This window comes from Triticum aestivum, chromosome 7B (assembly GCF_018294505.1).
Source record: "Triticum aestivum cultivar Chinese Spring chromosome 7B, IWGSC CS RefSeq v2.1, whole genome shotgun sequence".
Lineage (NCBI taxonomy): Eukaryota > Viridiplantae > Streptophyta > Magnoliopsida > Poales > Poaceae > Triticum > Triticum aestivum.
Genome location: NC_057813.1, coordinates 486,507,753 through 486,533,031, shown reverse-complemented (window position 1 = coordinate 486,533,031; position 25,279 = coordinate 486,507,753). Strand labels below are relative to the sequence as shown.

Genomic DNA, 25,279 nt, shown 5'->3' with positions numbered 1-25,279 from the left:
CAGAGTTGGATTAAAGTTTGCTTGACTAGATGATGCTCCTGTATTCTTCATGGGAAATATGTCCTCGAAAAATGTAGCATCTTTAGATTCCGTCACCATGTTTACCGGCACATCCGGTACATCGGATCTAACTACTAAAAATCTATAGGCAACACTATTATGTGCATAACCAAGAAAGACACAATCAACCGTCTTAGGTCCGAGTTTGCGTTTCTTGGTTATCGGTATATTGACTTTCGCCAAGCATCCCCAAGCGCGCAAATACGAGAGATTAGGTTTCCTTTTTCCCCATCCTTCATATGGAGTCACCTCACTATTTTTAGTGGGAACCCGATTAAGGATATGACAAGCGGTCAAGACAGCCTCACCCCACCATGCCTTAGACATACCTGCACTATTTAACATGACATTCACCAAGTCCGTTAGAGTGCGGTTCTTTCTTTCGGCAACCCTGTTCGATTGGGGCGAGTAGGGCGGTGTCACTTCATGGATTATTCCATGCTCCGCACAAAATTGGGAAAATTCACTTGAAACATATTCTCCACCTCGATCGGACCTTAGACGTTTAATTCTTCCATTTAATTGGTTCTCGACCTCTGCCTTGTAGATTTTAAAATAGTTCAATGCTTCATCTTTAGTTTTAAGTAAGTACAGGTAGCAAAATCTAGTTGCGTCATCAATAAAAGATAAAAAGTATCTTTTCCCTGCTTTAGTCAGCACTCCACCCATCTCACAGAGATCGGAATGAACTAGTTCTAGTGGTGCCGTACTTCTTTCCTCGACCGCCAAAGAAGGCTTCCGAGGTTGCTTTGCTTGCACACATATCTGGCACCTAGAACCTCTGACTACGGAAAATTTAGGAATTAAATTGAGGCTGCTCATGCGGGAAATACTACCAAGATTAACATGACATAATCTGGAATGCCAAATGGATGCATCTTTATTTGAATTAAGAACACTAATAGTGTTGTGAACAAATTTATTCTCAGCATCCAACAAAGATGTGCGGAACAAGCCTCCACACTCATAGCCTTTCCCTATAAATAAACCAAATTTGGAAATAACAACTTTATTCGACTCAAAAACTAATTTGAAGCCATCTCGGCATAAAAGAGAGCCACTAATCAGGTTCCTATTTATTGAGGGCACATACTGCACGTTCTTTAAGGTAATGATTTTTCCTGATGTAAACTTCAGGTCAACCTTCCCTACTCCCAGAACAGCAGCACCTGAGCCATTTCCCATCAAGATGGGGGAACCGCTTGTAGCCTGACAAGAGGAAAATAAATTAAGGTCAGCACATACATGAATGTTAGCTCCCGTGTCAACCAGCCATTCAGCGGATTGACACGCCATTAAAACAGCAGGGTTCGAATCATACCCCGCAGTACTAGGCTCGCTAACAACCACGTTGACAGTGTTCTGTCCGTTCTGCTGCCCACCCTTCTTGCCCTTCCTGTTGTGGCATTTATTGGCCTTGTGGCCAGGCTCACCACACACATAGCAGATTATGCATTCCTTCTTCTTCTTAAAGTTGGTTGTATTCTTGGCCTTTGGATTCTGTTGTTTGCCCTTGTACTTAGCACCAGATTTCTGCACAAAGTTGGCGTTTGAGGTGCCGTCATTTGCCATGGAAGGTGTGTCTTTAGCACGTGCCTTCTCTTCCACATCAAGGTGAGCAATCAGGTCATCAACCCTCATTGCCTCCCTCTTGTGCTTAAGCGTGGTGGCAAAATCTCTCCATGAAGGAGGGAGTTTGGCAATGATGCCCCCCACCACAAACTTGGCATTGACGTTCACATCAAACTGAGCCAACTCACTCACAATCGATGTAAGATCATGAGCTTGCTTGACGACGGAGACGCCGTCCACCATGCGGAAATCGTGGTACTGTTCAACCACATAAATCCATCGCCCTGCGTCAGAGACCGCGTACTTGCGATCCAGCGCATCCCAAAGCTCTATTGCAGAGGTGTACCCATGGTATACATCATAGAGCTGGTTCTCAAGGAGCGACAAGATGACAGCCACAACAGTGTCGTTTGCTAACTCAAAGTCCATTACCTGCTGACGAGTCAGCGGCCTAACCTGTGGGATAATCCACCACAGGCCCTTGGACAGGAGGTAGTGACGCACCTTGGACTGCCATCTCTTGAAGTTGTCACCGGCAAACTTTTCAGGTTTCATCAGTTCCGCAACATGAGCATCCATGACAAATTGATCTAGAGTTTTCTGGATTGTTGGACACAATACATAATTTGTCATTAATTTAATTCCTTTACCTAGTACGTACAAGAGCAGGTTAAACAGGCAAATGGTTTTCTTCATAAGCATGCAATATAGATTCACACAGGAGCAGATTGATAGCACCCATCCTTGTATAATTAGCATGCAAAGGAAAACATCACGAAACCAGCGAGAACCATCTACAATACTAGTGACGGCAAAGTAGCAATATAGACAAATTAACATAAAGATACTGAATCTACCGAACACACACGACATGGCTGAAAACACTAGCAGCAGGAACAAAAAGACAGTCTAAAGCACTAGATAAACCTGATGGAGAATCGGCTAGAGCATGGACAGATTTATCTTGTACTAATAATGATCAAATGCAACTTACAGTCTAGACGTCGGTGCACTTGGTGTTCGTGGATGGAGTTTGTTGGAGACGATCTCGTAGAGGAAGCAGCGGTGGCGGAGACGATGTCGACGAGGACGTCGAGGAAGCAGCGGTCGCCGGAGACGATGTTGTCGAGGACGTCGACGAAGCAGCCCTCGCCGGAGATGATGATGTCGAGGACGTCGAAGGAGCGGTCGCGCGGACGCTGCCCAGAAAACTCTAGACCGCCCCCGTGCAGGGTCGAAGGATGCGGCCGGAGTCACGGAGACACCGCTCGCCGGGCTGCCGTTGCACGACGAACAGCACGGCAGGCTTCGTTCCGACGGCGGCTCAGCACTTGTGATATGTGAGGAAGGAGATGAAGATGTGTTGTGTATTTGTCCCGATGCTCTCTACCATTTATAGAGATCAGGAAGGAAGCATTCCAACAAGCAACGTTTCAATGAAACGTCTTGCCGAGCGAAGCGCGGTGCACTCGTTGGAACCAGGAGAATCGGGAGGAACAACAGGATAATGCTCACGTCCTAGCAGAGGACTCGGGAAGGAGTTGCAGCTTGCCGAACGGCCAGCAACGTGTGTGCATGAAGTTTCAGTTTGTTACGTGACAGGATATGCCCAAAGCATCAGACTTGGAATTCTCTGAACCGATGCATTATTTCCAACAGTTACTTCCTCCACGAGTATGCGGACGTGTACTATATTTTGTCCGAACCTACGCACGCATGTCCAACGAATATAAATTATCTCCAAACATTGCTGATCCTGCTTCATAAAAATGTATAATAAATCATCGACGCTAAAACGGAGACGTTTATTATATAACGGTGACCACCTATTTTCTGGGTGTGCCTAGAGCTCCTCCGTTTGGGCTGCTGTTGGTCATCGGCCTGCGCCGGAACGGTCGAGACGGTCCTTGCTGCTCAGCCGCCCTGGACGTGTCGCAATCTGCCTGTGAAGCTGCCCCGGTAAAATCTTGTGTTTCTGGCGTCCCCTCGGTTTTTGAGATAATAATCACAAGCGGTGGGGAGTTTTTCCCGTACGACTCAAAAAAAAAAAAACCATGCAATAAGGCCAACGGGTGACTCTATTTGGTCCTTCTGTGTTCGTTTGAAGCAAAATGAAGATGATCCACGACCAAGAGCAAACCCAAAAAGCGTTCGGCTCATGTCCGTCGGACCCAAACCGGGCGCATTTTTGTGCAGGCTTTGCATCTAGACAAACACTGAAAGGACGCGCTAGACCCCACGACACCAATCCCCAACAAGCGGCCAAGAAAACAAAACACAGTCGACGCGCGACGCGTCAACGACACATCGTTGTCCATATGTAGCGTTAGTAGCAGTCACTCTGCGGACGAAGTACACGTGAAAGACATGGGCAGGTAGCACCTTTTCATTTAGTATTGTTTGCGATTTGGTCTTCCAAATTATTTTATTTATGGATAAGTTTCTACTTTCTCTATTCTTTGAAAACCTCATGAAGGACTTCGGCTCTCCGACCACTTGACTATGCCACACACCTGTGGGCTAAACCACGACAGTGTCTCCAACACGAGACTTGAGCCCTGCAACACATGATTTTTTTTCTCCCCTTGCAACGCATGGTCATGTTTCCTAGTATGACTAAAAAGAGAAGCGGCAATACAAATAAAATGCCTAATGTGTGTAAGGATTTTTTTACCCGTTCCTCCGCACAAGAAAGCTGGTAAGTTCCACGTAAGATATCAAGACAAACAGCATACACCTTCCTTTGCTATTTTTTTTAAATAATACATTTTTTTATTAATTTTCATAAATATTACGCTGGATAAAAAAATTTCAAAAATAATACACCGTCGGCCCGCTGCAGGCCGACTGGGCCTAGTCGGCCCACAGCAGGCCGATTGGATTCCAGTCGGCCTACAGCTGGCCGACTGGCCCCTGTCGGCCCACTGTGGGCTGATTGCGTCCTGTCGGCCCACTGTGGGCCGACTGGAGCTAATTGGCATAAAAATATATGTTTAAAAAATGTTAATCATGTAATTAAAAAATGTTAAACATGTATAAAAAATGTTCCTGATGTATACAAAAAATGTACAATATATATGCAAAGATGTTGACATAAAAATATGTTTTGAAAAGTGTTAAGCATGTATTTAAAAATTGTTAAATGTGTGTATAAAAATGTTCCTTATTTATACAAAAAATATAGAATGTGTATGAAAAAAAGTTGATACCAAAAAATTATGTTTGAAAAGTTGACATTTATTCAAATACATGATTAAAAATTGTTAAATGTGTGTATAAAAAATGTTCCTTATCTATAAAAATAATATAGAATGTGTATGAAAAAAAGTTGACACCAAAAAAATATGTTTGAAAAAAATGTTCCAGTTCCATACAAAAAAGAGCAACCAATCATATTTTTTTCCCAACCTTGATTTATTTTTTGTCACCAACTCACCAACATAATTTTTTGGTATCAACTTTTTTTCATACACATTCTATATTTTTTGTATAAATAAGGAGCATTTTTTATACACACATTTAACAATTTTTAAATACATGATTAACACTTTTTAAAACATACTTTTTATGTCAACATTTTTGCATATATATTGTACATTTTTTGTATACATCAGGAAAAAAAATTATACACGTTTAACATTTTTTAATTACATGATTAACATTTTTTTAAACATATATTGTTTATGCCTATTTTTTTGCAAAAACAATTAGCCCACAGCGGGCCAATTAGCTCCAGTCAGCCCACAGTGGGCCGACAGGACCCAATCAGTCCACAGTGGGCCGACAGGGGCCAGTTGGCCAGCTGTAGGCCGACTGGAATCCAATCGGCCTGCTGTGGGCCGACTAGGCCCAGTCGGCCTGCAGCGGGCCGACGGTGTATTATTTTTGAAAAAAATTTACCCAGCGTAATATTTATGAAAATTAATAAAAAAATGTATTATTTAAAAAAAATGAGCCCTTCCTTTCAAAACAAAAAACTAACGTACACCTTTATTATTTGATAAAGTTGATTCGAAGATCACTCGATATGACAGCATGGAGATTACATGGCCCCAGTGGTAACACGGCAGCAGTAACAGATAATTTAAGTTTATTCAATTATTCTTCCGGAAGAGGACGACTTGTGCAGAGGAGGGTGCCTGATGAAGGCCTGCTCACTGCATTGTTGAAGGTGAATCCTCCGGAGTTGTGACCGGGTGATCAGTATCTTGAGAATGCCTAGCGAATGCTTGCCGACGGCCGGCTGAAGTGTGCGGCTACATGAACAATCAGTAACCGGGTGTTTAGGATCTTCCAGGGTGTGCGTGGAAGACTCGTCAGTTTCATCTATCTTCGGTCAGGAATTGAGCGTGGTGGATCGTCCTTGGGAGTGCTTCGCAGCCCAGGCTGATCAGGATCTTCACAAACTTTGTGGTTAGGATGTGTTTTCTTCGAAGGCTTGTAAGTTACAGGTGGAAGTGTGCTACATGAACCATCTTGATTCGGGTGTTCAGGATCTTTCAGGGTGTGCGCTGAAGGCGTGTCGGCTGCAGGTTTATGCATCCTATTCCTAGGTTGGTCGTGCGAAGAGCTGCGTCTGCGTGAGCCCAGAGCAACTCCGTGACCAGGATCATGGGAAAGTTTATGAGTAGGATGTTTCTTGGGCAAAGGTTTGTGGGTCGGAGGCTGAAGTGTGTTGCATGAATCCTCAGGAAGTAGGCGTGTAAGATTTTCTGGGGCGGTGCACGTCGAAGGCTTTTCGGTGAGGGGTTCAAGTTCAGTGTGCTTAGGATCTTGGAGGGTGGGATGAGAAAGCTTGTGGATTGGGATTTTAGGTGTGCTACTACATGGAAATGGATGAATAACTCGTTCTTCCGGGGCAACCGACAGGTGACGACTCGAACCTGACAGCGGAACTGCAGCGCCATGAAGAGCAGTTGTAACAATTAGCAGATATCGATAATAGCTACTGTAGAAGTGTCACCATGGAGAGGGGTAGAAGCTAAGTTACCTGGATCGGCTGGAGGCTGAACGGCAAGAGCAGTCGGAGTGCATGTTCCTGGAGGAGCGGCGGCGGCAGCAGAGGAGGAGGAGGAGGAGAAGAAACAGCTCCGATGTGGCTTCCTGTTCGACATGAGCAGCAGCAGGGAGCGCAGAGCCAGAGACGAGCGTGGAGCAAGTGCCATTCTCACTAGCTAAGGCAAAGGACAGTCGATAAGTGGTTCTGTCACAAGGAAGAAGATCTGCAATGGCTGCCTCCCGTCGAGCCGCTTGTGGGGGTATTTATGCATTTAACATTAGAAGTGTCGTACCGACCATCAAAGAAAAGAAAATAAATAACAAAAATAGAAGATGCGTGTGCGTTCACACCACTAGCATTCCATAGTATCATCTACATGACACTACTCTATGTAGTATTACCTCTGTCCCAAAAAGCTAGTCTTAGATTTGTTGATACCGTATGTATCTAACAGACAAGCTTTTTGAGACGGATGGAGTATATTCAAATTACATGCATAGTATCATATTCATTAGCCGTAAATTCTCAATACGAAGTTCGAGTATGATCAACTTTTCTGGTTCGATGCGTCTATGATATCATATCATAATATGATATTACAATTTCCTACCACCATCACCGTAGCCGTGTCGGTGGTAGCTGTAGGTGTCGCGGTAGGGCTCGCCGCCACCGCCGCCGAAGCAGCCCCCCAGAGACGTGAAGCGCAGCGGCGTACCGCCGCTCGGCCAGAACTCCGCCTTCTTCCCGCTCCGGCGCCGTACCTCCCGCAGCACCTTCCCCCGCTCCACGTACCCCGTCACCCCCACCTTCCATGCTGCATGCGTGGTAATCAGCTACTCGTGAGCTTGACAATCAATCTGAGTGGGGTAGCCACCCCCCCCCCCACCGCGTGCCTCCCTCCCCCCGTGCCGCTGGCCGCTCCGGCCGCGACGGCCACCCACCTGCCTTAATGGCGACGTCTCCTCCGCCATCACCAGCTGCGAGCGCAAGCTCCGGACCGGATCCACCAGCGTGGGATATCCCTGTTTCCCCTGGTCCGTCCGAGGTGCCGGAAACACAGCTCGAGGCTTCCCCAGATCCGGCCGACCGGCCGCAGATCCAGCAGCAATCCTGTGGCCCTCGCCCCTGTGCAACTTGTCCCCCTTGTCGTCGCCACCTAATGGCAACACATCCCCATCACACTGCCATCATCCTGTGGCCCTCGCCCCTCTCCTCTCGCCACTATTAATGCCCGCGGGTGGACTGGTCCTAAAGCATGCCGCCGATGAATTGGGTCTAGGCGGCACTGTGTTTTGAGTTTTCTCTTTAGTTTTTTGGGTTTGATCTTTTCAGAAGGCTCCTAGTAAATATTAAATGAGCTTAGGAAAATTCAAAGAACTAATTTAAACGATTTCCCACCCAAGAAAATTATATTGACCCATGTACAAGTCTAGACGATCCTAAATCACTTATCAAATTTGATCCTAAATTGGTTAAGTGTATTAATTCAAGAAATATTTTAAAAGGTCCCAATTTTGGGATGTTACAACTCATATAGCTTTTACCGTGCCCTGTATCACATTTTGTTTTGTTTGCTCGCGGTGTCCTCTGAGCTGTTTTTGGAGATGTCAGTCGTAGTTGTTGGTTGGCTTGTTTCTTTGGTCGGAGAGTTTAGCTGTGTTTCATATTTGGGTTGAGTATCTCATGTCTCTTTGTTTCATGTATCATGTTCATGCCTCTTGCGTATGTGTCATGTGTTGTACAATCTGTTGTACTCATTCTAACTCCTTCTATCAATGAAATGATACGCAAGCTTTATGTATTCACAAAAGAAAAAAGTCACAACTAATCTTCAGATTTCAAAACCATTTTACCGTATTTTGTAGCAATTGGTTCGGCATTGGATGGGGATGGAACCACGAATTCAGGGTTACCATGCTTTTTTTGCAAGATATTACCATGTATCACATCTAAATATCGATAGTCTGAAAGGTCAAAGCTGAAGTAATATTGGACACCTTAGAGCATCTATAGTTGGACGCCTCAAATCAATCTCAAACGCCCGGACAGCCCACCCGGTCACGTTTTTCTGACCCAGCCGGGCGCCTCAAACACCCCTCAAACGCCCGAGCTGTCCAGCGCCCCTCGTATCCAGCCCAAATATGGGGTGGATATGGGGCACCCAGGCATGCCTGCCATGTTGGTCCGGCCCACCCTGACCCCACTCCGTCCCAACAAATATCTCCAATCCAGAAACCCTAGCTCACTCCACTCTCGATCCGTCTCTTCTTCTTCCCTCTGATTTCTCTGATTCAATCCACTCCAACCACTCCGGTGACTGTTGCAACCATGTCGAGCGCAGGAAACCGCTCCTTCTTCGACTCTGACGAGGCCTAGCCCTCCGCAGTGCCCTCGAGAGGTCCAAGGTGAACACAGGTAGAAGTTCCGAATCGACCTCGACTCTCCCCCGCCGCCGCAGCGAGGAAACCAGCGCTGGCTCCTCCCGGCCCGGTCTTGGTGATACGCGGGCTACACAGTCCATGCCTCCCACATGCCGTCCCCTGGCCCCGCCGTCTGCTACTCCGCCACGCGGGCAGCGCTGGGTGCTTGTGCCCACCCCGCCAGCCCGAATAGGCACGCCAGAGTCAGAGGCGCGCACCGCCCGCCACGAGAGGCAGTGGGCAAGGGAGAGGGACACGACGGAGAGCACTGTCCGCCAACACCTCGGGTTACCCGTGGAGCCCAATGAGGACAAAGGGCTCCTCGCGTGGGTCTACCGCCGGTCGCCTACAACGGTGGAGACATACGCTCGGTGGCTCCGCTGGAAGAATGTGAAGGCTCTCCGACTAGCTATCGAGTAGTCTGAGCGTGAGGCCAGGGAGAATATAACAGAGGCGGCTCGGCTGGCGAAGCTCAAGCGGCAGTAGCACCGGGTCGTCCGATGCCTCAAGGGTCTCATCATCGTCTCCTCCTCCTCCGATAACAACAACGACGACGGTTCCTCGTCCGACGACTCGGACGATCCACCATCAGCCGCCGACGGCTACAGCTGCGCCTGCGACCGGACGGGAAAGGGGCCAGCCCGAAAGTGGTGAAGATCCTCTTTTCTTTACTTTAATTACAAGTTTTAGATATAGTTTAAAGTTGTTTGTCGTTCATGTGAACTTTAGTGGTCGTTTGAACATCTGATCTTTTGGTGAAAGTAATGTGCTTGCCTATGTATGTTTGCTGATCTACGTGGTTTGATCGACATTGCATGGTTTAGTATGAATATAGGGGATCAGATATGAGATACACAGATGTGGACGACGCTATTTGAGGAATTCTCGATCAGTGCCTGCGGACGCGTCTACGGGCGTTTAAGAGGTATTTGTCCTCTGTGGCTGTAGATGCTCTTAGCGCCTTAGTGTCAATCGATGCGTTGCATGTAGTTGTCAGCCTAAGAACTCAAAATTCAAAACTTGATATTTTCTTCCTCTATAAAGCTATGGTTGCGTACTCTCGAAAAAAAACCTCGACCTAGTGTTCATCATCGTATTGCCAGTCAGGATAGATGGCATGCAATGTCAGTCTCAAAAGTGAAAACTGAGGCTCGTTGATTTCACCTCCTCCCCCACCCCGTGTCGCACCTACGCAGCACTGGGGGCGAGACCGCTGCCGCACCAACCTCCACTCCCATGTGCTCCTCGCCGCCGCTGCCGCGGGCTCCTTTCGCCATGGTGGTGGTGGAGAGGCTCTTCATTGTGGCGTCTGCGGTCGTCGGGCTCAATTTGAGGCGGCGATGGTAGCTCATTGCTACTTCTTGAGCTTGCATTGATTTTTTCCTTGAAGAGGAAAGAGTGATGCAGCAAAGTAGAGATAAGTATTTACCTTAGTTAAGAACCATGGTATCAAGGAGGTACAAGAAAGTCCCCAATAGATGCACCTGCACAAACTAACGAACACTTGCACTCAACGCGAAAAAGGGGTTGTCAATCCCTTCATAGTCACAAACGAGAGTAAGATCTAATAGAGATAGATATACTCCCTCCGTTCCTTTATATAAGGTGTATTTGTTTTTTTGATGAAATTCCACAATGTAAGGTGTATTTCTTCGAAATCCTCTTAATTCCCTTTTTATCCCTCCAAAAACAGGGAAGTATCTTTATCCTGATTTCTTATATCTCTCCCTGTATCAAAAGAAGGAAACTATGTCTCTCACGATTGCATGTATATCTTACTTTCCTGGAATCACTGATTTACTTGCCACTAACCAAGAAATTTGCCAAGGGTACTTTTGTCCTAACCCCTCTATAATTGTGCGCCTTGGTCAATGTGCCCAAAATAATACACCTTACAAAAAGGAACAGACTGAGTAAAAGATAAGTAAAAGGAAAAATAAGGTAAATATAAATTACAACAAGGTATTTTTGGGTTTTTTTATTTTATAGATCTGAAAATATGTAATGAGAAATAGACTCGGGGGCCTTAGTTTTCACTAGAGGCTTCTCTCTTGAAAGAACACATATGGTGGGTGAACAAATTACTGGTGAGCAATTGATAGAAAAGTGGAAAATTATGACGATATCTAAGGTAATGATCATGAATATAGGCATCACTTCCGTGACAAGTAGGCCGACTCCTGCCTGTATCTACTATTATTACTCTACACATCGACCGCTATCGAGCATGCATCTAGTGAATTAAGTTAACAAGAACGGAGTAACACCTTAAGCAAGATGACATGATGTAGAGGGATAGATCCAATGAATATGGTAAAACCCCCAATTTTTTATCCTTAATGGCAAGAATACAAATATGTGCCTCGCTACCCTACTGTCACTGGATGAGGACACCGCAAGATTGAATCCATCACAAAGCACCTCCCCCATTGCAAGAAAAACCAATCTAGTTGACCAAACCAAATCGATAGATCAGAGAGAAATACAAAGCTATCTTAATCATGCATAAAAGAGCTGAGAGAAGACTCAAAAAATATTCATAAATAATCTGATCATAAATCCACAATTCATCAGATCTCAACAAACGCACCGCAAAAGAAGATTACACCGAATAGATCTCCAAGAACATCGAGGAGAACATTGTATTGAAGATCAAAGAGAGAGAAGAAGCCATCTAGATACTAGCTATGGACCCATAGGTCTGTGGTAAACTACTGACACATCATCAGAAGGGCAAGAAGGTTGGTGTAAAGAGGCCCACCGTGATCGAATCCCCCTCCGGCAGAGTGCTGGAAAAGGTCACAAGATGGGATCTCACGAGAACAGAAGCTTGGTATGGCGGAAAAGTATTTTTGGTGTGCCCTGTGACGTAAGGGGAATATTGTTGGGGAACATTGCATGGGAAACAAAAAAACCTACGCACACGCAAGATATATCTATGGAGATGCATATCTACAAGAGGGGGAGAGCATCTACATACCCTTGTAGATCACTAACGGAATTGTTTATCAACGCGGTTGATGTAGTCGCATACCTTCACGATTCGTCTCGATCAAGTACCAAACATACGGCACCTCCGTGTTCAGCACACGTTCAGCTAGATGACGTCCTTGCCTTCTCGATCCAGCAAGAGAGGCAAAGTAGTAGATGAGTTCCGGCATCACGACGGTGTGGTGACGGTGGTGGTGAAACTATCCGCAGGGCTTCGCCAAGCACAACGGACATGAACGGAGGAGGAACTAGAACTAGAGGGAGACGGGGCGCCTCACACGGCTTGGGGACTCATGGTGTGTCTTGCCCCTTGAAGGATCGATACGATTGACTAGAGGGGGGGGGGGGGTGAATAGGCAACTAACAATTTTTAGCTTTTCTTGACCAAAATAAACTTAGCATCAAAGTAGGTTGTCTAGATGTGCAACTAGGTGAACAACCTATATGATGCAACAACAACAAGCAAACTAGCAAGCTAGGGAAACAACACAAAATAAGCAAGCACAAGTAAAGGTAAGAAGTAACCAATAGCGGAGCCGGTGGAGACGAGGATGTGTTACCGAAGTTCCTTCCCTTTGAGAGGAAGTACGTCTCTGTTGGAGCGATGTGGAGGCACAATGCTCCCCAAGAAGCTACTAGGGCCACCGTATTCTCCTCACACCCTCACACAATGCGAGATGCCGTGATTCCACTATTGGTGCCCTTGAAGGCGGCAACCGAAACTTTACAAACAAGGTTGGGGCTCTCTCCACAATCGAATTGGAGGCTCCCAACGAAACCACGGAGCTTCACCACAATGGAATATGGATCCGAGGTGACCTCAACCGTCTAGGGTGCTCAAACACCCAAGAGTAACAAGATCCGCAAGGGATTAGTGGGGGAATCAAATTTCTCTTGGTGGAAGTGTAGATCGGGGCCTTCTCAACCAATCCCTAAAGAGTCAACAAGTTTGATTGGCTAGGGAGAGAGATTGGGCGAAAATGAGCTTTGGAGCAACAATAGAGCTTGGGGAAAAGAGGTAAGTCAACTTGGGGAAGAAGACCTCCTTTTATAGTGGGGGAAACAATCCAACCGTTACCCCCACTTCAGCCTGCACACAGCGGTACTACTGCTCAGTGGGGCGGTACTACCGCCGGTGCCAGCGGTACTACCAGGACCCCTAGCGGTACTACCGCGGAGACTGAGAGTAGAGGCCTCAGAAGGGGAACGGGAGGGAGAGCGGGGGTTTGGGCGGCACTAGTAGCGGTGGTAACAGCGGTACTACCGCCCATGGGTGGTACTACCGCTGCTACTGCTGCTACTACTGCCGCACAACCCGACACGAGGAGAGCATCCTCGAATCGAGGCGGTAGCAGTGCCAAACAAGGACGACACTGCCGCCCATGCACCCAAGCGGTACTACTGCTGTGGAACAGCGGTACTGCCGCTCCGGGCGGTACTACCGCTGGCCCCTCAGAACCTCCACTTTTGATGAAATGGCAGATTCCAATGAGAGGAATGAGCTGGGGGTGCAAATATGAAGTGTACGTATTGATTCCACCCTAGCCTTTCCAATGCGGACCCCCTCTTGATAGTACAGTGTCTCCTACGACTCAAGTACACCAAAACCGAGACGAAAGAGACTACACCGTCTTCACTTAAATCTCCGAGGGCAACGAATCGTCTGTTCCTAGACATGAGATATCTGAAATGTTCAATGCACATGATTACTCCGCAAATGCATTGTCATCAATCACCAAAACCACTTAGGAAGAAATATGCCCTTATACCCCTCTCCCTCCTCATGTACATATAGGTGGAGGGGAGGGGGAGGCTGCCTAGGCGCACCCCAAGGAGGCCGGCAGCCAACCTATAGGGCGCCTGCGCTAGGCGCGCCCCTTTCTTCCTTCTTGGCGCGTGTGTGGGGGGGGGGGGGAGGAAAGGGGGTTGGCTGCCTTATGGCGCCTCCCCTTCTTTCTCCCTTTCGTTGAGAAAGGCAGGAGGGGGCTGGTCCCTCCTCTTTCCTTCCCCTAGGGCCGACGGCCAGGATGGGGCGCGCCAACCCCCTTATGGGCTGGTGTGCTCCTTCCCCTTGGCCCATTTAGGCCCAATAACTCTTGTTGCCTTCCCGGAACCCCTTCCGTGATCCTATAAATACTCGGTGCATTATGAAACCTTACTGGACACTAAATAGTATCATCCTATATATATATATATATATATATATATATATCAATCTTTACCTCTGGTCCATTCCGGAGTTCCTCGTCATGTTTGTGATCTCATCCGAGACTCCGAACAACATTCAGTCACCAATTCACATAACTCATATAATACTATATCAGCAACGAACGTTAAGCGTGCGGACCCTACGGGCTCAAGAATGATGTAGACATGACCGAGATGCTTCTCTGGTCAATAACCAATAGTGGGGCCTGGATGTCCATATTGGTTCCCACATATTCTATGAAGATCTTTATTGGTGGAACCTTTATGACAACATACGTAGTTCCCTTTGTCCATCGGTATGATACTTCCTCTAGATTCGATCTTCGGTATCTCCATACCTAGTTCAATCTCATTAGCGGCAAGTCTCTTTACTCGTTCTGTAATACATCATTTCATAACTAACTCCTTAGTCACTTTGCTTAGAAGCTTCTTGTGATGCTATATTACCGAGAGGCCCAGAGATACCTCTTCGTCATATGGAGTGACAAATCCCAATCTCGATTCACGCCAACTTAACAGACACCTTCGGAGATACCTGTAGAGCATCTTTATGATCACTCAGTTATGTTGTGACATTTGGTAGCACAGACATTTGATAGCACACAAGGTATTCCTCCGGTATTTGGGAGTTGCATGATCTCATGATCGAAGGAATATGAATTTGACATTAAGAAAGAAGTAGCACAATAAACTGAACGATCATATGCTAAGCTAATGGATGGGTCTTGTCCATTAATGATGTGATCCCGTTATCAAGTGACAACACATGTCTATGGTTAGGAAACCTTAACCATCTTTTGATCAACGAGCTAGTCTAGTAGAGGCTCATTAGGGACACGGTATTTGTTTATGTGTCCATACATGTATTTAAGTTTCCAGTCAATACAATTCTAGCATGAATAACAAAACTTTATCATGATTAAGGAAATATAATAATAACCATTTTATTATTGCCTCTAGGGCATATTTCCAACAGTTTCCCACTTGCACTAGAGTCAATAATCTAGTTCACGTCGCCATGTGATTAACACCCAATTAGTTCTAAGGTGTGATCATGTTTTGCTTGTGAGAGAGGTTTTAGTCAACGGGTCTGCGATATTCAGATCTGTGTGTACTTTGCAAATTTCTATGTCTACAATGCTCTGCATGGAGCTACTCCAGCTAACTGCTCCCACGTTCAATATGTATCCAGATTGAGACTCAGAGTCATCCGGATTGGTGTCAAAGCTTGCATCGATGTAACCCTTTATGACGAACTCTTTATCACCTCCATAACCGAGAAACATTTCCTTAGTCATCTTCAGGTACTTCAGGATATTCTTGACCGCTGTCCAGTGATCCACTCCTCGATCACTTCGGTACCTCCCTGTCAAACTTATGTCAAGGCACATATCAGGTCTGGTACACATCATGACATACATAATAGAACCTATGGCTGAGGAATAGGGAATTACTTCCATTCTCTGTCTATCTTCTGCCGTGGTCGGGCTTTGAGTCTTACTTAACTTCACACCTTGCAACACAGGCAAGAACCCTTTCTTTGACTGATTCATTTGGACTTCTTCAAAAATTTGTCAAGGTATGTGCTTTGTGAAAGTCCTATTAAGCGTCTTGATCTATCCCTATAGATCTTGATCTATTCCTATTCAAGTATCCTTTATGCTATCGAAAAATTCTATATCATTTCCAATCAGTAATATGTCATCCACATATAATATCAGAAATGCTACGAGCTCCTACTCACTTTCTTGTAAATACAAGCTTCACCTTAAGTCTGTATAAAACCATATGCTTTGATCACCTCATCAAAGCGTATTCCAACTCCGAGATGCTTGCACCACTCCATAGATGGATCACTGGAGCTTGCACACTTTGTTAGGGCCTTTAGGATCAACAAAACCTTCTAATTCTATCATATACAACTCTTCTTTAAGAAACCCATTAAGGAATGCAGTTTTGACGTCCATTTGCCAGATTTCATAATCATAAAATGTGCCAATTGCTAACATGATTCGGACAGACTTAAGCATCCCTACGGGTGAGAAAGTCTCATCATAGTCAACCCCTTGAACTTGTCAAAAACCTTTTGCGACAAGTCGAGCTTTGTAGACAGTGATGTCGGCGTTCTGGGAACGGGGGTCCCCAGACTTGCCTGCCTGCGGTCCGCGGCGTGGCTTTACCAGTGGCCCAGTACGGCCCGTTTTCATCAACAAACACTCAAGACCCTCGTGAGGGGCCAAGCCTCACGGGGCGGACGACACAAGGCCTTCTCAGGGGCGGCCTCACCAGGCAGGCTCGCGAGGGGGCACAGAGATCAAGGCAAAGGGTACCTTGCGAGGTTCCCATTATGCAAGCCATGACGACGAATGCCAGGCAGGCGCCAGCGCGCGCAATGTCCTTGTTTCCCCTTTGGCCCCAAGGGGGAAAGCATAGGTGCGGAGTACCGAGGCATCAGGCAAATGTTTCCATATCGGTGCAACAAGACCAAGACCAGCAGGACGGCAGGACGGAGGTCATCGTGGAGCCCAAGACGACGTCATCACCAGCGCCTTTGACAGGTGGAGACCACCTTTAGTCAGGATAGCTTGTACTAGCTGCCCCCTTTCAAAATGGTCGTTGTTAGATCCCTTCACGCTCAATATTTGGGAAGAGGACCAGGGCCTCTATAAATAGGGCTAGCCACCACAGTAGAAGGGACGGACCAACTTCCTCCCCAAGCAACCCACCAAACACAAGAACACCTCTCCTCGCGAGGCTGTTCTTCCCTTGTACTGTTCATCATCATCAGCCCAAGAGGCAATCCACCACCACCACATAGGAGTAGGGTATTACACCACAACGCTGGCCCGAACCTGTATAAATCTTGTGTCTCTTGTGTTGTGAGTTCATCGATCTAAGCTTAGGGATCGAGGCGAGGCTGAGAGCGAGATACGGCAGGGGGAAATCTTCGTGCGCACCCCAGTGTTTGAACCTTAAGGGTTTTGCCGGAACCCGATATTCGACATTTGGCACGCCAGGTAGGGGTGCGACGGAGCTCTTCCTTCCATCGACCCGCGCTCCACCAACACCACGCTTCGCCCTCATGGTGAACATCGCGCTTTCGGCTTCGGCGACTGGCGCCAGTGCTGGGGCCAGGGGCTCCGAGCCTTGGCCCCCGCCTTGTGGCAGGTGCAGTGGCCGCACAAGTTCAAGCCAGAGATGCCGCCGCACTACGACGGTGCGACAGGCCCGAGTGTTTTCCTGTCGGTGTATGAGGAGGCCGTCCTCAAGGCCGAGGGCGACGACAAGGTCATGGCCTACTTGCTTCCCTTGGCCCTTACTGGTGTCTCACGCGCATGGTTTCTCAACCTGCCGGCTTCTTCCATGGCCTCCTGGGAGGAGCTGCGCGACCTCTTCCTCGCCCACTACGTGGCGCCAGAGACCCCGGTCGTCGCAGCTCTCCTGGGCGGCTCGCAGGCGCCACCCTCGGACCGCCAGCCAAGCCGTTCTTTCGCCAGATCAGCACCACCCTCGCGCGGCAAGGAGCTCCCCCGGGTTGGGTGGCGCCCAAGGCCGACCTGACCTTCAACTCGGAAGATCACCCCGTCAACACCGCCTGCTCGGGTGCGCTATGCACGCCCACCATCTGCCAGGTGGCCTTCACCAAAACCCTCATCGACGATGGTGCCGGCCTCAACGTGCTCTCAGTGGAGGCCTTCAGCCTCCTCCACGTACCGTTGGAGCGGCTCCGACCCAGCAAGCCCTTCTCAGGCGTCGGAGGCGGTTCCTCCAGTTCACTAGGGCAGATCCGCCTTCCCGCGACCTTCGGCACCCGCGACAACTACCGCACGGAGCTGGTCGACTTAGACGCTACTCACATCGGCCTCCCGTACAACGCCATCCTCAGGTATCCAACCCTGGCTCAGTTCATGGCGGTGCCACCACTTTCAAGGACGGCACAGCCTCTGGAAGAACTTCCTTAGCCACCTGCCACAGGAGCCCCGGCCCGTGGCCCGACCTCGGGAGCGCGCCTACTCTTGGCGCTGGAGCCTCAGGAGGGATGCTGGACCAAGGAATTCAAGGAATACCTGACGCAAGGGACGCTGCCGGACAAGGAGGAGGACGTGGAGCGCGTGGCCCGGTAGGCCACGACCTACTGTATCCAAGATGGTGAGTTGTACCGGAAGCAGTCAAATGACGTTTCTCTGTGTTGCATCTCCAGGGAACAGGGGAAAGAGCTGCTGGCCGACATACACGGCGAAGATTGCGGATGCCACTCGTCGTCATGGACCCTCGTCGGCAAGGCATTTTGTAGTGGGTTGTACTGGCCTATGGCACTCAATGACACGACTAAGAGCTGGTGAAGTCCTGTGAAGCCTGCTAATTCCATGCCAAGCAGATCCATCAGCCAGCGCAGGGCCTGCAGACCATCCCGCTCTCATGGCCGTTCACGGTCTGGGGGCTGGATATCTTGGGCCCAATCCCTCAAGCGCCTGGGGGCTACCGCTACCTCTACGTCGCCATCGACAAGTTCACGGTGGAGGTGGAAGCTGTCCGCACCATCCCAGTCGGTTCCGCGGTCAAGTTCATCAAGGGCCTCGTGAGCCAGTTTGGGGTCCCTAACCGCATCATCACCGACAATGGTTCACAGTTCACCAGCAATCTCTTCAAAACGTATTGTGCTAACCTTGGAACACAGATCTGCTACCCTTCGGTAGCACACCCCCGGAGCAACGGCCAGGCCGAACGCGCCAACGTGGAGGTCCTGAGGGGCCTCAAGACTGTCACATCCCTAGAATTTGTTTGCAGATAGTTGCATAAGCATCCATGCCTCATGTTTAAATTTATTTGAAAATTGAAATGGGGATTGGTCAAACCCTACCACCAAATGAAACTCAAATAGGTTCAAGTAAAATATTTTTCAATGAATCCAAAATGCTCTTGGAAAAGTTCATGATTTTTGTTAAAGGTGAAAACCTCTGGCAAAAATGATGCTCATATTTCTAGGACATTTCTGCACTCATGAATTAAATCGTTATGTATTTGAATTTGGGCATTTAATTGCTATAACAATTATAAATGCTCAAATAATTCTGGAACTAAATGTGGGTTGTTGGAAATAATTCAACAGACCCTCACAATTTATTTCAGGATTTTTAGATGAGGTTTAGTATTTTTACTAAATCCAGAAACAAATTTAGAAAATAGAAAACAGAAACTAAAAATAGGAAAACTAGAGAGAGAGAGAACAACACCTGGGCCTCTTACCTAGCACCCACCAAAGCCCACCTGGCTGGCACAGCTGGCCAGCCCAGCCCACTAGCCTCCCCCCTGTCGTCTTCCTCGCGACAGAAGGACGCCGGGCGTGTGCCCCGTGCGCGCGGCCACGCGCCCCGGCCACCTCCTGCTTGCCGCTCCCCCTCGACGCCTGGACGCCTCTGGGAGACGCCACGCACCCCTGGACCTTTCGCACTCTCCCCCGTGCTTTCCCCTCCTCTGTCTCGTTCTCCTCCCCACAGCCGAGTGCTGCCATCGCCACCGACGCCGTTCACCGTAGCTGCAGCCACCGCCTCCCCCTCGCTTCTCTGACCGGCCCAGAGGCTCCGCCTCGACCCCCTCTTTCTTCCACCCCGAGCCACGCCACCGCGGGAGCCCCACATCGCCGCCAGCGCCGCCGTCTCCGTCCTCGGGTGCCGGAGATCCCCGCCGACGTTCCGCCGGACCCCGTGTCTCCCCTGCCTCTCCAGCAGCACCAGAAGAACCGCGGTGAGCCTCTGCACCGTTTCGCCCATACCCCGTCGCCTAATTCATCCTACAGCCGCCGTTTCCACCGAAGCCGTGAGCTCCTCGCCGCCGGCGATGGTGCAGACGAGGCCATGGGCACTGCAGCCCGTATCCGAGCACACCAGCGTGCTCGGCGCGCCTCCAGGAACCTGCAGCCACTAGTAGCTCCCCCTCCCATGCCCTCTAGCACCATACTCGATCGCTCCCGAACGCCGACCGCCGCCACGAGCTCGACTCCGGCGAGCTCGTTCGACCCCAGCCCCTCCCACTTGGCTCTCTGGATGCGCAAGAGCAAGGGCTATGCCCTGGAGCCCTCAGCGCGCTAAACCGACGCTTCTAGCGCAAGTCCGGCGTGCCCCCGCCGTGTTCTGTGGTCGCCGTCGGCTCGTCTCCGACGTGCTGACGTGGCGCAATCATCAGGGGCTAATGACCCTGCTAATTAAGCCCTCTCTCACTGACATATGGGCCCCACGCCCTTAATTAATCTTAGTTTATTTTCTTTTAAGTTTAACTAACCACATGGGCCCCACCCGTCAGCTTTGACCGCGCTGACATGGCTGTTGACTGGCCCCACATGTCATATTGACTTTGCTGACGTGGCCGTTGACCGGTCCCACTTGTCATCCACCTAAACCAGCCTGAGACACTGACGTATGGGTCCCACTGGTCAAGGTTGACCTAGAGCTGGAGTGTTGACCTGCTGATGTCACACTGATGTCATGCCGACGCAATAAGCTATTTTCTGGATTTATTTTAATACATGAAATTCCAGAAAATGTCCTAAACTTCTAAAAATCAAATGAAATCCACCGTAACTCCAAATGAGATAAATTATATATGAAAAATGATCAGAAAAATCCAATCTATCCATCTGTACCATTTTCATGCATGTTAGAACAACTTAAAGCTGCTGTATACAACATTTTGAATTAATGGCATTTGAAATGTCATATATGGAGTTTGAATTGAATCTTGGATTCAAGCCAACTCCATTTAATCTGCTGCTAGTTGCATTAGCTCAAATCATAGCATTTTGACATGTTCATGATCATGCATCATATTGTGCATTGCATTGATTGTGTGTCTTCTTTGTTTGTCGGTGCTTGTCCCCTCTCAGTAGACGTGTACCGATGATGTGATCGATGACACTGATGAAGAACTATATTATCTTCAGAAGTGCCAGGCAAGCAAAACCCCCTTGTTCATTCCGATACAATCCCACTCTCTCGCTCCTGCTCTCTTTTACTGCATTAGGACAACAACGATTCATCTGTTACTTGCTGCGGTAGCTGAACCCTTTATCCTTTGCATGACCTGTCATTCCACAGTAAATAGATGAAACCCACTAGCATGAGTAGGAGTTGTTTGAGCCCTGATGTGCCTACTCGTTCATGCTTGTTTGTCATGCCTGCTATTGCTTAGAGTTGTGTCAGGTTTGATTCATCCGGGATGAATCAGAGGTGTGTGAACATGTCCTACTGTGTGTGAGCTAAGTGTGTGAACATGATTTGGTAAAGGTATCGGTGAGAGGCCATGTAGGAGTACATGGTGGGTTGTCTCATTGAAGCCGTCCTCAGGAACTGAGTTCTGTGTTTGTGATCCATGATTCAGCTACTACCATGCATTGGGCCCTGAAATATGACCCCGCTCGACTTCTTAATCACCCTCGTCCTCTGTCCAGGAGTTGCAAGTAGTTTCTGGTGTTTGTAGTATGCTGGAGGCCGTGCACAGCGCTGACCGGAGGGGTGGGCTGTGATGCGGTAGGCACGTGGCCGGGTATACCGGGCGCCCGTTTGGTGTCACGGAACCCTGTTCACATCGTTCGGGGCCATATGTGGAAACCTCGGCCAGACTCCCTGCGGATGGAACCTGAATAGGCGATAAACCTGGACTAGAGACTTGAGTGTTTAGGTAGGTCATGGTCTACACCCACGTCGGCTTTCGCTTGAAGTCTGCCGAGCACATGTCGTGTGCAGACGCTAAGTGGTGGAAACATGCATGAAGAAGTACACCCCTGCAGGGTTATAAATAATCTATTCGAATAGCCGTGTCCGCGGTAAAGGACTTCTAGGTTGCCTATAACAGTTCATAGACAAGTGGAAGTGGATACTCTAAAATGCGCAAGATAAGCGTGAGTGCTATGGATGGCGTTCTCGTAGGGAGACGGGAGCGGATCCATAGTGGTGTATTGATATGGTGAATATGTGGACTCAGGTGCGCCACCTCAAAAGAGTTACTTGCAGTCGTAGTTTAGGATAGCCACTGAGTCAAAGCTGGCTTGCTGCAGTTAAACCCCACCATCCCCTTTGTTGATAATGATGCATATGTAGTTAGTTCTGATGTAAGTCTTGCTGGGTACATTTGTACTCACGTTTGCCTATTTTATGTTTTTCCAGAGAGATGTCAGTCTCGTTAGTAGTTCCGCGTGGACTTAGACGTTTAGCTTGTTACCTCAGCTACGATCTTGTGCCCTCGGCAGGATCTGGTGGTTAGTTAGGCTTCTAAGCCTTTTTCATTTGTAGATGTCTGTACTCAGACATGCTAAGCTTCCGCTTGTGCTTGACTTGTGTGCTCTGAATGTTGGGTCGTGAGACCCATGTTTGTAATATCTCGCTCCTCGGAGCCTATTGAATAAAATACTTGAGTTGTAGAGTCATGTTGTGATGCCATGTTGTATTTGCACATATCGAGCATATTGTGTGTATGTTATTGAAATGCTTGGTATGTGTGGGATCTGACTATCTAGTTGTTTATCCTTAGTAGCCTCTCTTACCGGGAAATGTCTCCTAGTGCTTCCACTGAGCCATGGTAGCTTGCTACTGCTCCGGAACAGATCGGCTGGCCAGCATGTGTCCTTCTTCGTTCCTGTGCCTGTCCCTTCGGGGAAATGTCACGCGATGAATACCGGAGTCCTGTTAGCCCGCTACAGCCCGGTTCACCGGAGTCCTGCTAGCCCAGTGCTACAGCCTGGATTCACTCACTGATGACCGACACGTTCGATGCTGGGTCATGGATGCCTGTCCCTGTAAGTTTGTGCCACTTTGGGTTTACGACTAGCCATGTCAGCCCGGGCTCCTTACCATATGGATGCTAGAGACACTGTCATATACGTGTGCCAAAAGGCGCAAACGGTCCCGGGCAGAGGTAAGGCGACACCCGTGGGAATACCGTGCGTGAGGCTGCAAAGTGATATGAGGTGTTACATGCTAGATCGATGTGGCATTGAGTCGGGGTCCTGACAGCTTTGGTATCAGAGCCTGACTGCCTGTAGGACTACCAAGCCAAACTGGTCGAAGTTGAGTCTAGAAATGCTTTAGTTATATGTAGGGGAATTGATTATTGGATGGGAACGTAAGGCTCTTTTTACTCCTTTACCTCATGACCCTCTAATCTGAGTCATCATGTTCTCTTCTACGGGGTTTAGGAACTAGGTTTCTCATCTATCTACTAGGATGACGAGTTATTATGTTAGAGACTTATAGGATTGATAGTTTCAAGCCTCAATTCAGTTGCTACTACTTTTAGTATGTTCTCAGTTGAACCAGAACCTTGATATGATGTTGTTAAGTGACTATGTAAATCCTTGTGAATGTCTCAAATCTTTTCTGAGCATTTACAGCCGTTATGCTGTCCGAGTCATCCCAGGTTTCTAATAGTCTGATGCATTTGCAAATCCTTTCTTTCCGTTCCCAATGTCCTTTATGGTCAGAATAAGCACACTAACCGGTGCGTTGAGGTAATTTATTGCCTTGACATATATGTTGGAGCTATTATTATGACCCTAGGTGTTTTATGGAGTCACCTAGTAATCTAGCAATGTTTAGTGTTCCCAGTGTGAAGATTCTGGCCATCATTCTCGAAAGCATCTCGTGATGCTACTTAGGAGTAGGTATTCTATTCCTGGGTTCTTGAACCCGAGATTCACCCTACTTACTTCATGTTGGTAGTGTTTGCTCGTTCCTTTAGGTTATTAGTAATCTTTGCATTAGTCCTCGAGGTCCGTGGTATTTCCTTCTTCCAAATACTATGAACCGCTTATGGCAGAAGTTCCTCGCTGAACCGAAGGATCACAATCAGAGTACTCTTGAGGAGTTCTCCATTCATAATTGTGAATCTGCCAGTTCTACCCTTTCCGCATGGGTTATCCGGGAGAAATGTTGAGCTTCGCTCGACATACTAATCTATGCATCCACAACTCAGAAAGTTATATGTTCCTTTGAGTTGTTCTCTTTAGTTGTGTCCTGACCCTCGTCTATCAATTGATAGTCAAGAGTAGGCATGCATTCGTTTATCGATGCCTATTACTCTTGTGGTCCGTCAAGCCATTCTATCCGGAATGACTTGGAGAAACAAACTCCAGTACCTCATCCATATCCAAGATTGGGTCAAAGCAGTTGCAATCCGCAAATCAAATGCCAATCCAGCTTTTGATTCTGTTCTACCTCGGAGTATTACCCCCTTTATGTCAGGATTGTCATGAGAATTGCACCATTTCTCATGAATTCTTGACGTAGTGATACTTCTCGCTATCATTATTCATTCCTCGGCCCCGTGTTATTGTAACCGGAATGCTAACAAGTGAACTGTGGTGTGCGAAATCTATACTCCTAGCAACTCTGTTGCTCGGTAGTTAAATGGACAATAACCTCATTCTTAACGTGTTGGTTATTGAATCATCACCCTAAGGTTGATCGTGCTACCTAGTCCTTATTTCCGGTGCACTCTTCGATCAATAAGTTAGGATTGTGTCAATCCCTCACTCTTTTGATCATATCATCTTGCCCTGAAAAGCAAGGTTGTTCTCGAGCTTAGTAAAATACGGGTGATTCGTGATTTTCCGAATATCTTCTTGGAAGTATCACCAGGTTGTCACCTGACCGCTATGTTGAGTTCGTGATCAAGTTGGTTTCTTATAAACCATCCTCTTCTCCAAGAATCTGTGTTGGATACCCCTGAGCTAGTTGGTTAAGCTAAACAACAACTTGGAGAGTTGGAAGATAAAAGCTCACCTGACTTAGTTCATCTCCAAGGGATATCCTTGTGTGTGTTTGTTGAAGAAAGGTAATATCTTCATTGATTGATCCTCGTGATCAGTTGTTGGACTTATGGTCTTATCCAGTCTTTGATTTGAGCATGGGCTATCATCAAATCAAATCAGAACCAACGATATTCCTAGTGTTGTCTTATTCGTGGTAGATCCCTCGAGCATACACCATTATATTCTTTGGGCCTAACCAATGCTATCACCGTGTTCACTTAATTATGG

The 25,279-nt window shown here is 47.8% G+C and overlaps 2 protein-coding genes across 2 annotated transcripts; both read right to left on the bottom strand.

The window, feature by feature from the left end:
• Positions 1–919: 919 nt before the first annotated feature.
• Positions 920–3,016, bottom strand: LOC123159614 (uncharacterized). The gene is made up of 3 exons (XM_044577430.1): positions 2,627–3,016; positions 1,382–2,232; positions 920–1,269 (listed from the first exon to the last, which is right to left on the bottom strand). Exons 2-3 carry the CDS (start codon positions 2,209–2,211, stop codon positions 1,245–1,247), a joined length of 855 nt encoding a protein of 284 aa, XP_044433365.1. The 5' UTR covers positions 2,212–2,232; positions 2,627–3,016; the 3' UTR covers positions 920–1,244.
• A 2,610-nt stretch (positions 3,017–5,626) lies between these two features.
• Positions 5,627–6,852, bottom strand: LOC123155918 (uncharacterized). The gene is made up of 2 exons (XM_044574071.1): positions 6,623–6,852; positions 5,627–6,527 (listed from the first exon to the last, which is right to left on the bottom strand). Exons 1-2 carry the CDS (start codon positions 6,795–6,797, stop codon positions 5,959–5,961), a joined length of 744 nt encoding a protein of 247 aa, XP_044430006.1. The 5' UTR covers positions 6,798–6,852; the 3' UTR covers positions 5,627–5,958.
• Positions 6,853–25,279: the final 18,427 nt, after the last annotated feature.

Bases quoted from the DNA above. Each gene is read 5' to 3' on its own strand.
- LOC123155918 (XM_044574071.1), bottom strand. From the start codon at position 6,797: ATGGCACTTGCTCCACGCTCGTCTCTGGCTCTGCGCTCCCTGCTGCTG. The intron at 6,528-6,622 runs GTAACTTAGCTT...ATGGCGCTGCAG, and splicing joins TCAGCCTCCAGCCGATCCAG to TTCCGCTGTCAGGTTCGAGT.
- LOC123159614 (XM_044577430.1), bottom strand. From the start codon at position 2,211: ATGGATGCTCATGTTGCGGAACTGATGAAACCTGAAAAGTTTGCCGGT. The intron at 1,270-1,381 runs GTATGATTCGAA...TCCTCTTGTCAG, and splicing joins AGCGAGCCTAGTACTGCGGG to GCTACAAGCGGTTCCCCCAT.